The sequence below is a fragment of the Brachycentrus maculatus genome, unplaced genomic scaffold (assembly GCF_059751285.1).
Source record: "Brachycentrus maculatus isolate JH-2025_06_01 unplaced genomic scaffold, ASM5975128v1 h1tg000023l, whole genome shotgun sequence".
Classification (NCBI taxonomy): Eukaryota; Metazoa; Arthropoda; class Insecta; order Trichoptera; family Brachycentridae; genus Brachycentrus; species Brachycentrus maculatus.
The window spans coordinates 228942-241314 of NW_028280777.1; the positions used below are offsets into that span (position 1 = coordinate 228942).

General features: G+C 34.3%; 1 protein-coding gene across 20 annotated transcripts in view; it reads right to left on the reverse strand.

Annotated features, from left to right (window-relative positions):
- LOC148313087 (uncharacterized) overlaps window positions 1–12373 on the reverse strand; it is a 225759-nt gene that overhangs the window by 130248 nt on the left and 83138 nt on the right. For 15 of the 20 annotated variants that reach the window (XR_015838332.1, XR_015838331.1, XR_015838328.1 and 12 more), the window contains exon 1: window positions 6200–11326. The exons of 4 other annotated variants lie outside the window; for them this stretch is intronic. Coding sequence is in view for 13 of the 16 variants with exons in the window: in XM_088268116.1 (XP_088124242.1) it covers window positions 6200–10100 (3901 nt within the window). In the remaining 3 variants the exon portion in view is untranslated. Of the gene's footprint in view, window positions 1–6199; window positions 11327–12373 lie in introns of those variants that run through there. One more of the 20 variants, XM_088268198.1, reaches the window with a different exon arrangement.

Here is a 12373-nt window from a genome sequence, read left to right on the forward strand (position 1 = left end):
TTGAGTAATAATACTCGTTTACTGTATTACATCTTTATTACAAGGCAAATTTAACTACGTCGGTAGGGAAAGGTTTAGCACTTTTGATTACGTTTTTATTACATTTTTGATATCTTAAAGCCAGAATTTGCTGCCCTATTTTCAACCCTTTCTGATGAGAAAGCTTAATACATTATAGGTATCTCGACTTGGGTTGAAACATGTTTCATTTTTTATGAAGGGAAATGGAAGTCTGAGCATCTCAGGGCTTCTGACTTGGCACTTGTCTGACTATGGTAAAAAACGACCCGGTCAAATGCCAGGTCGTAAGCCTTGGGATGCTCATAATTCCATCTTTTTCCGTAAAAAAACATAGATATTTCATCTTCTGTTGAGACGCCTTAAATAATGATGTATCATTCTACAACATTTGAGTGTGTCCAAATACTTGGTTACAACATTTTGACACACTTAAAATGTTGTAGACATTTATTTATGTTGTAAAAAATCTAAAAAATTAATTAAAATTACATATTTAGGATCAATATGTATTTTCTCGTTGAATTAATTATTAATTTCATTTTAAATTTGTCAATTTGATATATTCGAAGCAACACATGTAAGAATCAACTGCTTAACTACACATTTCCTTTACAAAATAAGTGTATGTGATATTTTTTGTAGCTAACAAGAAATAAATTAATGTCTGAGAACTGCCCATGTGAAAGATTTACGACAAATGATTTAAGCACTGGGAAAAATAAGTAAAAGAAATTTGGTTCAGACGCCAAGGATACGGAACTGCTGACAGAAGCAAGCATGCGTAAGTTATTAGAAATATCATTTTCGTGGTCGTTGTGAATGGGGAGAATTTTAATACTTAGTTCATTGGTTGACACACAGATGGAGCCAGTGGTTTTAATATTTTAGAAATCAATTGAGAATTTGGTAAGGTAAACGGTATTTTACTAGCCGCTTACGGAAGTTCCATTAGCTAAATAATTGGATTTTTTATTTCAATTTCAATTGGTAAATACGACGATTATTTTAAATCTACTGACAGGTGTTTCGATGCATTTTGCATCATTTTCAAACACCGTATTTGAAGCAGAGTCTAAATTTTGATTTCATTAATTGAGTCACTTTGTGGTAAAATCTATTCATTTCAATTAATGTTTTACTTGGTAAATACCAAGTGTGTTTCTTAAAAACCATTGTGACACACGTTTCGATGCATTCAGCTTATTTTCACAGAAATAGTGGTATTAACCAAGCAAAACCTAAATTTAAACTAAATTTAGAGCTGTGTCCTTGGGACGTTGAAGAATGGAGAGGGGAGTAGAAGCCATTTCTTATTTTTAAATGGATGAGTATTTATGACTCTCTGATCTTTCTGAACTCCCAGTAAGAATTTTTATTTTGTATTGAGTTTTGCTTCCTAAAAATGTATCAATTAATATGGAAGAAGAAAAATCCAAATAAAAAAGGATCTCTGCCAAACAAATGTTTTCTAAATCCAGCACAGATGGCTGTTGTGAAATTATGTATACTGCGTCATGAGATTAATAATACGTATCTTGGATTTTGTTGTCAAAATTGTGAGTAGTGTGGTTGTCAATCATGGGTAGAAGGTGAATTTTGCACATGTGCAAAGTGATCACTTAACCAGTCTATGACAGTTATTATATTGTAAATAACACCTTACTCAAATTTATAAAACAGTTATTGTATTTTGTTGCCCTATAAATAATCACATATCCATATTCTTTTTCATCTACATTGAGATATTGAAAAAACGTAAAAAATATTGGACATATTTTTATATTCAAATGTCCGCCTCCGTAGTGCAATGGTCAGCACGCTTGGCTACCGTTCTGGAGGACCCGGGTTCGATTCCCAGGGGGGGTAAAATAAATATGAGTGATTTTTTCACTGTAATATTTATTCAATATTACCCTGGACTGGTACCTGAAGCGGAGGGCTGATCACCTTTTCTTCATGTGTAAACGATCTAGATAACACTGCGTTTATATGACGCAGCGCCCTATGCACCATTGGGGTGCGGATAAGGGTTTTATTATTATTATTAATTATTCAAATAATTTACATATGTATTGTACTTATTTGAGATGGATATGAATACGAGTATTTTCGATTCGAGTAAGAAATCTTTTTTTCAAAATAATTACATGTTTTGACATTAAAATCCCGGAAAAAATAATCTAACGGCAGTTGGCAATAACCTTAAACATTACAAATTCTTGAAAAATTGACTGATTTATGCGCAACAGGGAATGTAAATGTGTCTGAAATTAATTGAATTCCCCTTTGGTAGACTTGTAAATCATGGAGTTATATTTTATTTTATTACCTACTCTTAATAAAACTATTTGAAAAGGTTACTTATGTCAATACATTTACTGAAGATATAAACAATGATTAAAAATGCAAAATATTTTAAATTAATTTTATTCAATACATCAGTTCAACAACAAGACGTTCATGATAAAACAGAAATAATAATAATATGGGTATTACCCTAATGAATGCCAGTGAAACATTGAGTATGACTTAATTCAGTTGAATCGCGATCATTCAGACGAACATATGTATTTTTAATGTTCAAGCACTATCTATTCTCTGATTGCAAACAGCCATATAAGGTGTCAAACATTTTGACCAATATCACTAGTCTGTTTTTGGTTGGTGAAAGATATAGATTTTTAGCAATAAGCCCGCCAATGTACATATTTCTTTTCTGTGCATGAAATTTGCGAAAACAAATATTCATAATTTATATTTGAAGCCCTAACTTTGTGATTTTCCATTTAATAATTGAATTATAACTTTGTTTCAATAATAATAATAATAATAAAACCCTTATCCGCACCCCAATGGTGCATAGGGCACTGCGTCATATAAACGCAGTGTTATCTTGATCGTTTACACATGAAGGAAAGGTGATCAGCCCTCCGCTTCAAGTACCAGTCCAGGGTAATATCGAATAAATATTACAGTGAAAAAATCATTCATATTTATTCTTACCCCCCTGAAAATCGAACCCGGGTCCTCCAGAACGGTAGCCGAGCGTGCTGACCATTACACTACGGAGGCGGACACTTGTTTCAAAATCACTTTAAATATTTTATTTTAAATTCTACCCAAGCTTCTTTCCCTAACCGTCAGAATATTTTGAATTTTGTTTAAGTATATAGTGTTTTAGTAGATTGTCCGCCTCCGTAGTGCAATGGTCAGCACGCTCGGCTACCGTTCTGGAGGTCCTGGGTTCGATTCCCAAGGGGGGTAAAATAAATATAAGTGATTTTTTCACTGTCATATTAATTCAATATTACCCTGGACTGGTACCTGAAGCGGAGGGCTGATCACCTTTCCTTCATGTCTAAATGATCAAGATAACACTGCGTTTATATGATGCAGTGCCCTATGCACCATTGGGGTGCGGATAAGGGTTTTATTATTATTTAGATAGTGTTTTAGTATTAATCAGTCTTGATAAAGAAGCGGTTAGCTTTGAAACCAGTAGAATTATAATTAAGTTATAATAAAATATTTACAGTGATTTTGAAACAAAGTTACATTTTAATTATAAAATAAATATTTTGCGCTGATACTGTGAAAAATGTACTATTTATAATATATTATTTATTGATTAGGCATTAACTTTGTGGAATGACTAGATTATTTTATTAAAATGAAACACTTGAATATACCACTTTAATGAGTTTTATTTTTATTTACGACTAGTATCGAAAACGACAGATGTTTTCATCTTCTGGTACAAATTAAAATAAATAGAAAAATTCGAAGTTTTAATTTGTACCAGAAGATGAAAACATCAGTCGTTTTCGAAACTAGTCTACTAGTTAGTCTACTGGTTAGAAACTAGTAAATAAAAATAAAACTCATTAAAGTGGTATATTCAAGAGTTTAATTTTAATAAAATATTTATAATATACATATAACGAGAATAAGACGAATAAAGATAGGGCGTTTCCAATATATGTGAGTTTATATTTACAAACGTGTTATGTGAAGCCAAGTTTAAATAGAGCATAAGTTATTTTACAAATAACATCAAAGTTAAGAAACTAATAAATCTTTGCATTATGAGGTCGTTTCATTTGCTTAATGAATGAACACCAATTTTCTTAGTTGAGAAAAATATGTAGATTTTACAAACACTATTGTGTTTAAAAGAGACTGTTTTTAAGAGTAAAGAACAATGTTTCTATTATTTAGAATTTTATTTTTACTTAAATTTACAATAACCTCCATACATTTTAGTGATCATATTACAGAATATTCGTTTATATCACAAAACGTGTTTGTGGTTTAGTGTCCTGTGATTCGAATGAATGAGAAAGAACAATAAAATCAATTTATGAGGCTAATGTAGTTGGTAATAGATACAGAAGAAGACCGAGCTGAATCATAGCATGATCAAGTATTTCAAATATGTATTTAAAATGCATGAATGCGGTATATGTCAAGATTTTTTGCAAAGACAGATTGGTATGGCGTTCTAATCTCTGCCTACCCCTGCAAGAAACTGGCGTGATGGTGAGTCAGTTAGTTTTTTTTTAAAATAATAATTAAATCAGTATAATTTCAAATGTTTATAATTTCAATAATTACTCATATATATATTCATAAATAAAGACAAAATGGTATTTCAAAAATTAGACCAAAGAAATAACATTAAAAAATGCAACATTTTGAGTGTGTCCAAATACTTGTTCACAAAATCTGGATTATCTCCAATTACAGGAGTTATTTTCATATTATTTTTTGACATTTCATCAAAGATGAAGAAGAATATGGAAGTCTGGGCATTTACGGGGCTTACGACCGTCATAGGCTGGTTTGAGTGATCACTTTACACACGTGTAACATTCACCAATTCTACCCATTATAATCCGGGATTCGGATCTCACATACTAATATAAGAGTTTCTGCTTAATAAAAAAGCTTCTTTACATCTCACCAATAGATGTCTCTAGTGAAGTTCTAGTGATTCAAGAACAAAGTTTCTAAATTGGTTCATATATATAGAACTTCGAAGAATTTGAGTAGTGTGGTTGTCAATAATGGGTAGAATTGGTGAATGTTACACGTGTGTAAAGTGATCACTCAAACCAGCCTATGACGGTCGTAAGCCCCGTAAATGCCCAGACTTCCATATTCTTCTTCATCTTTGATGAAATGTCAAAAAATTATATTAAAAAATGCACATAGTTTTCATTTCAGATGAAATTTTTGGTAACATTAGTGAACACAAAAAACGCTCTCCTGTGAAAACAAGTCACTGAGGGTAGTTGTAATATAAGGGTTAAAAATTCAGTGTTTAAATAAATTATTTCGATCGTTTGAAACCTTTAAAAAAGTTAACTTTAACTTAATTGGAATAAACATCTTGGTAGTTTGAAATGATGCAATTTACCTTTGCATTGGATTCTACATTTTATGCATTGTTCAAATCAAGTGTGCAAACGTTTTTCTTACATAGAAAATTAATAAAAAATACACGTCATTACTGTATGTTAATATTGATTTGTGATTTGCATCATCGAGTTTTTTTGTAATGTCTGCGAATTCAAGGTCTGTATGTTTTAGTGGTACTAAATTATATGTTAATGGCTACTGTTTATTACGCGTCGTTTAATTTGAATACAGTCAAAATAGGTACCTACTTAAATGTTGAAAGGGGGAGAATAAGTTGTATAACAATATAGCATGATTCGTAGCAATTTTATTTATATATCAGTATAATTTTTTCATAGTGGAATGCATTCAATGTAGAATATTATAAAATATTATGTATATCACAGAAAAAAATATATAAAACACAATTGGGTATAATATCATAAATCATTAGTTAAAAAATAAAACATGCAGTGCAACTCAAAATGATACGAAGCACTTGATTGGTTATTATATCTACTAATTGTTAATGTTATAAATGTATTTTATTTTTAAAAAAGAATCACAAACAATCACACAGCTTTCGAAGCTTTTTTGTTAGTAGGTTAATCAATCAGCTAATACGTTTCACAGCACTGTTACAATTATGTACTTTGTTAATTATTACATCTTTGCCAAAAGCACTTCCCAAGAGCGATTATGACAGTCACAATCGTCAAACTAACAATCACATTAAACGCGGAGTCACTTGCTTTTGGGACATCGTCAGACCACTCACCAGCCTCGTCCCCGCTGCTGGTGAACTTCACAAACTCTTGCAAGTGATTCGGCAGCTTCTGGACATCTTTCTCTTCGTCTCCTTCTATCACTTTTATTTTATGTTCTATCACAACTGGTTGTTTCTCCGTTGCGACACTATCCCTAACACTTTTCGTCGCCGCATCGATTTCGTTTTCGTCTTCCGTTTCGGTTTCCGGGTCCTTGAATCCGAGCTTGTCCCAACGAAGTTTTGCCTTGGAAATAAATTCCTCTTCAATTTGATTGCACGCCTGTCTCATGTCGCTCAGCGTTTGCGAAGCTGATAAACTTTTGAGACAATCCTGAGAGTTAGATATCTTTATAACTTTGTGATTTTTTCTTTCCTCTCTTTCGGCTACTTTGTCCATATATTCGGAATACATTTGATCGCGGAACTTTTCTGCATTACTAGGCATAGATACGATTGAAGCTGGTCGATCTATTTTGAACGAATTTGATACAAAGTGGTCCTCTATTTCTTGTTGAATTATCGCTATATCTTTTTGACGTGAAATGCTATAATTTTCTGAGGAAAATTCACTTTCTTTCATCATAGGAGCTCTTGGACCAGATGAGGATTTAATATTATTGCTCATCCTTTTTTGACCTTCCAGCTGCTTGATTTGTTCTTCGATTTCTTTTTCTTTTTGTATGATATACGCTATCTGACGATCATGAATATCCTTTGGAAGAGAAGATCTTCGAACAGGAGTTCCATTTAGAATAGCATTTTTGGTTTGTTTGACTTTTTCGGAGAAAGTTTCAAAAATAGGATCTTCTAATAGAAAAGCTCTTTTGTTATGAAATCTTTGAACGAATGAAGCAGGATCTTCAGCATTTGAATTTAAATTCCCCATCGAATGGTGATGATAATTCGGTTGAATGAATTTGTTACTAGAGTCATTTAAATGATTGACATTTTTATTATGTTGGAAATAGGATTGATTGCCTTGAGACATTTCTTTTCTAATTGGTTCAAAATCTTTGAATGTAATATTATTTTTTATGAAACTTTTGTCACTCAATCCAGGATCGGACTTTTTGATGCTAGCATTTAAACTTTTACTAGAAGAATACGTCTCTGAAATATGAAGATTTTCGTTCGTTCGGTCACTTTTCTTTGAAATGAAAATATTTTTTTCTTCCCTAGCTAATTTTTCATTCAAATCTTCGAAAGAACGAAGGGTCTCTTTAAAGTCGAAGGTACTTCGCGGAGGACTTTGCTTTTGGGAGTTTTGTTTGGCGTCTGGATTGAGCTGAGGATCTCGGATGATTGCCAGCAGTCTATTAGTAGAGCCGGGAGAGGAGGCCGCCCGCTCGTCGCCGGCACACGCTTGCACCGGTATGTTATCATCGATATTATTAGACGCCGGTGGCGGATTATCTGCTTTAGCGTACGTCTCGTGGTATCCTCTCCGCTCGGCGTATTTACAATGCATGTCAATCAATTCACCGGCTTCGTCATTAGCCGTATTCCTCAAACGATCCATCTGATGTTTTTGTGACGGTGACAAACAAGCGAGCAATGTGGGATCAGCGTTTGTGGCAAGTCCAACCCAGGGTGGATCGTCGTGTAATATCTTGAAAGACGACTGCCTAGGAGCAACGGGCGGTGGCACTTTTTCAGGCTGAAAAGCATTTTGTTTGGATGTTTTATATATAAGAGCGGCCTTTTTTACGGCACTGAGATCAGGTGACGGAAAGTAGGGCATTATTTTTGGCAGATCTTGTTTTTTATTCTCACTACGTAAGCTTTCTGTTAAAATCTTTAGAGACTTCGAAGTAGACGCTAGTTCCTCCAAAATCGCTTCCCCATATGGCAAAGATGACACTTTTTCCAAGCAAAGTTCCTTCAAGGAGTTAGGATTTTCCAGATGATTTACAGTTTTCTTGTTGTCATCTATACCTGGAACATTGATAAATTTATTAGTTTTGCTGATGGAAAAGGATCTTGGCGTATCGTTTTCACTCGTGTCCATTTTGTGTGAATCTGATATGGTCTGCAAGTCATCATGCACAATGGCATCTATGTCAGTGAGGGATGAAGAATGAGGATTATACTTGGCGGTACTCTGGGATGTGCTATGGGATGAACACACGCTGCTAGAGGAGTCGTGTCGGGAAAATTCTTTTGGATTGTTTTCGCTCATTTCCTCACCTGACATGTTAACACTGCTGCGATCACTTTCTGGACTTTGATTGTAGTTTTCTTCATCACAAATAATATTATTGTCATTTTTGTCGATATAAAGTTTTGATTCCTTTAGTAATTCTGTTACTATTGGAAGTTCATCCACAAATTCATTTGCCATTATAGTAACTTCATTGCAGGCGGCGGAGATTGGTGGAAGTACTAACAAGCTTTCGAGACTTTCGCTTATTTCCTCATTTCTGAGTAAAACAGTTTTTGGTGAGCTTGAAGAATTCACAACACTTTTTTCTTTATTTATTTTGCATTCGTTATTTATAAAACTTTCTTTGTTTTCGTTACTTTCATTTACTGAGTTGATTTTCTTATTATCATCATTAAGTTCACTCCGTGGGTTGTTATGTTGAACCATTGTGTTATTATCAGAGTAATAATTCTCGATATCAATTGTAGGTGTTTTGATTGTAACACGTTCATCTTCATTCAAAAAATCTGTTTCGCCACCATTATCAATTTCGCTAGCGCTACTTGAAGAATCGTCAAGAAAAACTATATCAGCTCCACGCTGCTCTTCAACTTTTTCAATCGTCCAGTCTCCACAACCTTCCTCAACTTCAGTTTCTAAAATTTTAGCACCAACCAGTAAACATTCTTGTTGTCTTTTCAATTCCTTTTTACACGCAAAATAATCTTTATTCTTTGGAAATACATCTTTGGGTTCTTTCGCAATCTTCTTTTCTGCGACAAAAACATCATCGTCGAGATCATCAAACTTTTGCGGGTCACGATTTTCACTCAAGAATGATTGTCTTCGAGTTGTATCACTAGACTCGTTACTTCCTTCTTCATCAATAACATCTAAGAATCTTGGGTGCACAAATTGGGGTAAAAAATGCTCTTCTATGGCCGCTTTCTTTCGAGCGCGGCGTAATTTCATATCGTTTTCACTCTCATTTTCATCTTTATGTTCTTTAATAACAATATCAGGAATATCCTGAAGTGTGGGAGGGTTAGAACTCGTGGTAAGATTTAATGTTTGCAAAAAGTTTCTAAGATTCAATTCGTCTTCCGGCGATAGCGAATTAACTTCTTCTGCATCAGCTTTTTGAAGCGTAATGGTTTCGACACTCAGTGGACCTTTAATTGATTGAGCGTGCTGCGTACTTTCTTGTAATAAATCATCGGCAACTTCCCATTCCACATCTGATTCTGCTTCCGATATAATAGCATTTGATTCGGTAAATTTATCATCGTCAGATTTTACTTCAATTTCGGTTACGTCCACAATATGTAATTCGCTATCATCTTCATTATCAAGACTCTTACTCTTATTGTTGTTGTTTATTTTTTTCCTTTTATTGCATATTTCGGATAGTTTTGGAAATTCTACCTGATATTTTTCTCGTTGCGCATTTTTCACATTAGCATGCGGTTCGGATATTAAAATATTTGTCGAACTCACCGTTATGTCATCCTCAATATTTTCACAAACATTTGGAAGTAGAAAATTACTAGATGAGGGATTTGTCGAAGGATCGATTTGTTTCCCGTCTTCCGGAGGTTTGTCATCACTTTTATTATCACATTCGTTTATTTCAACACTATTTATAACAGGAATGGTCGAATCCGTTTGATTTGCTACGTCGTTATTATCGGTCACGAAATCTTTATTTTTATTCTTCCTTCGGTTACCCCTGTTTCTCTTCCGTTTACTCTTTCCGCTGTCTGACATTTCACTTTTGTTTATACCGATGACCCGTTTTGATTTCCGATCGCGCTCGTCCTCGGAGGCACTCGCGTAGTATTTAGCGCGTACAATCAAAAACTCACAGCCGGCCGAGGATCAGCTTGACACGTTCCCGAGAGTGAGACAACGGTCGAGCAGTCGCAAGTAGCAGCCATCGCACTCGATGTACCGGAGAGCGCGGAGGTCCACTCGGCCGTCCCGAGTCCCATGCCGTAGGTCATGCAGCGCGGCGAGGGGACCGGATGACAGATATCAGCTGGGCGCTGCGGCCACGTGGTGCAGTCGGATCAAAACATCGCGATAACAAAAAGCGCGGTACTCGCGGTGTAGGAGGCAGCGGCGGAACAACACAACGGGAGACAGGGCCAAGCTGGTGGTGTCACTGGGATGCACTAAGGTGTACGTGCAAGTAATGCGGGAAATGCTGGGAAAGCGGAGAATGTTCGCTAAGTGTCTCGCGCCGACCTGCGCGTCCTCTGTCCGGCGCCGGTCGCAACTGATCGCGGCTATTTTTACAGCGGCTACAGCTTGCCTCGCTTTCTGCGAGTACTCGCGTTTATATCTCTATCTATGAATGATTAAGCGGGCGCCTACTAGCGTGCCATTATTGCCAATGCCGAAACGTTTCCCGTGATTTTTCTCCACTCGAAGCATCCGAGTGCCGCGCAAATAATAAATGATATTCTCTCACGCCCGCGTCTATTTCGGATTGTGACTGGAAACTCTTTTGAATATTGACGCAATTCGGATCGAACTTCAATATGCCAATATCGTTGAATTACGATCACTGATAATACAAGCGCGTCACTCGTTGCGCACACAACAATGAATTATTATTTTTAATCGATATCATTACTAATAACTTTTTTATATCAGCGAAGATTACATTGTAAATATATAAGTGTCGCGCTTCTGTTTTACATGAACTTGTTTTTCGTATTCATTTTTTAACTCTAACACATAATAACATTATTGTAACGAGGTTAGGCATAACTTGTATGGCTTCGTTGTATACAATTCCGTATACGTTAATGAATATTAAACTAGGCGTAAAACATGATAGCGAGAGTTGAAATGGCATATGTCGAATTTATTATTTATAAACGTCAAAATGAGCGATGGTTTAGAAACAATAGAATGTCATTTAGTTTTGTTTTGATCACGAAAACGTCCTCGCCCCAACACAACGCGAGTAAAACTAATGCGTGAACATCACTGAACCGTAAAAACGAAAGAGTCCTTAATTGTATGAATACTTAGTGCAGAGTTCAGGCCAGGGTTGGATCACGCTAATGAGAAAATAAAATAATTTAAAAATAAAGTGTTAAAAAAATGTCCTTGAGAATGTATTTGTATTTTTATGTATTTGCAAGACATCGCAGAGAAGATAATTTGGTTTGATTTATGAAGCAAAAATAACACATTTTATCGCTTCGGTCGTAAATACGTACGTGTGTATGTTGGTTTAAAAAACATGATTATAATTAAGATGAGCAAAAGTATTCTTATCAAGCGAAGATAAAGATATGTTTTTTTTTGTAAATGTGTGATAAAACTGCGTAATTAAAAAAAATACTACCTACTCTTAGAATCACTGTGAATTAAATAAAATTAAATAATACTTTTAATATTTTATTTATAAATATTTTTTTAGTATTTATTCTGTCAAATCAATAGTTTTTATGACATTTAAAATACTTATTTTTTTTTGTCAAAACTGAATTTCATTTTAAAAATCTATCTTAACTCCCTGAAATTCAGATAAACACGGTTGTCTAAAATTATTTTTGGAGTTAAATTCTGTTTAGGCAATCATGTAAGTCTTCATTTTGTTCATAACTTTTTAAAGCTTTACCAACTGAAATTTCAGTACAATTCCTTTACCAACTTTTCCAGTGAAAATTCAATAATTCTACGTCTAAAATATTTGCTATGAATAATGAATTAATAAATGCTTGGATGCCTTCATAAACGATGGTGCTAAATTCTCGATGGTCAATAATATAAGAAGTATAAGTATTTTAATAATACTTTGTATCTAAATCCACTATATTAATAAGAACTTTATAAAAAGTTTATAAAAATAAAAATGAAAATATTATTGTAATGCTTTATCAAAGAAAAGCGTGAATTCAAAAAAATATAAGTATTTTTTTTAAATAGCAGTAGCGGTATGCGGAAGGATCTAAGATCATTGCATAAATACAAGTTCCAAGAATTAATGCAATGTGGCCGTTCAATAATGGGTAGAAGAATGA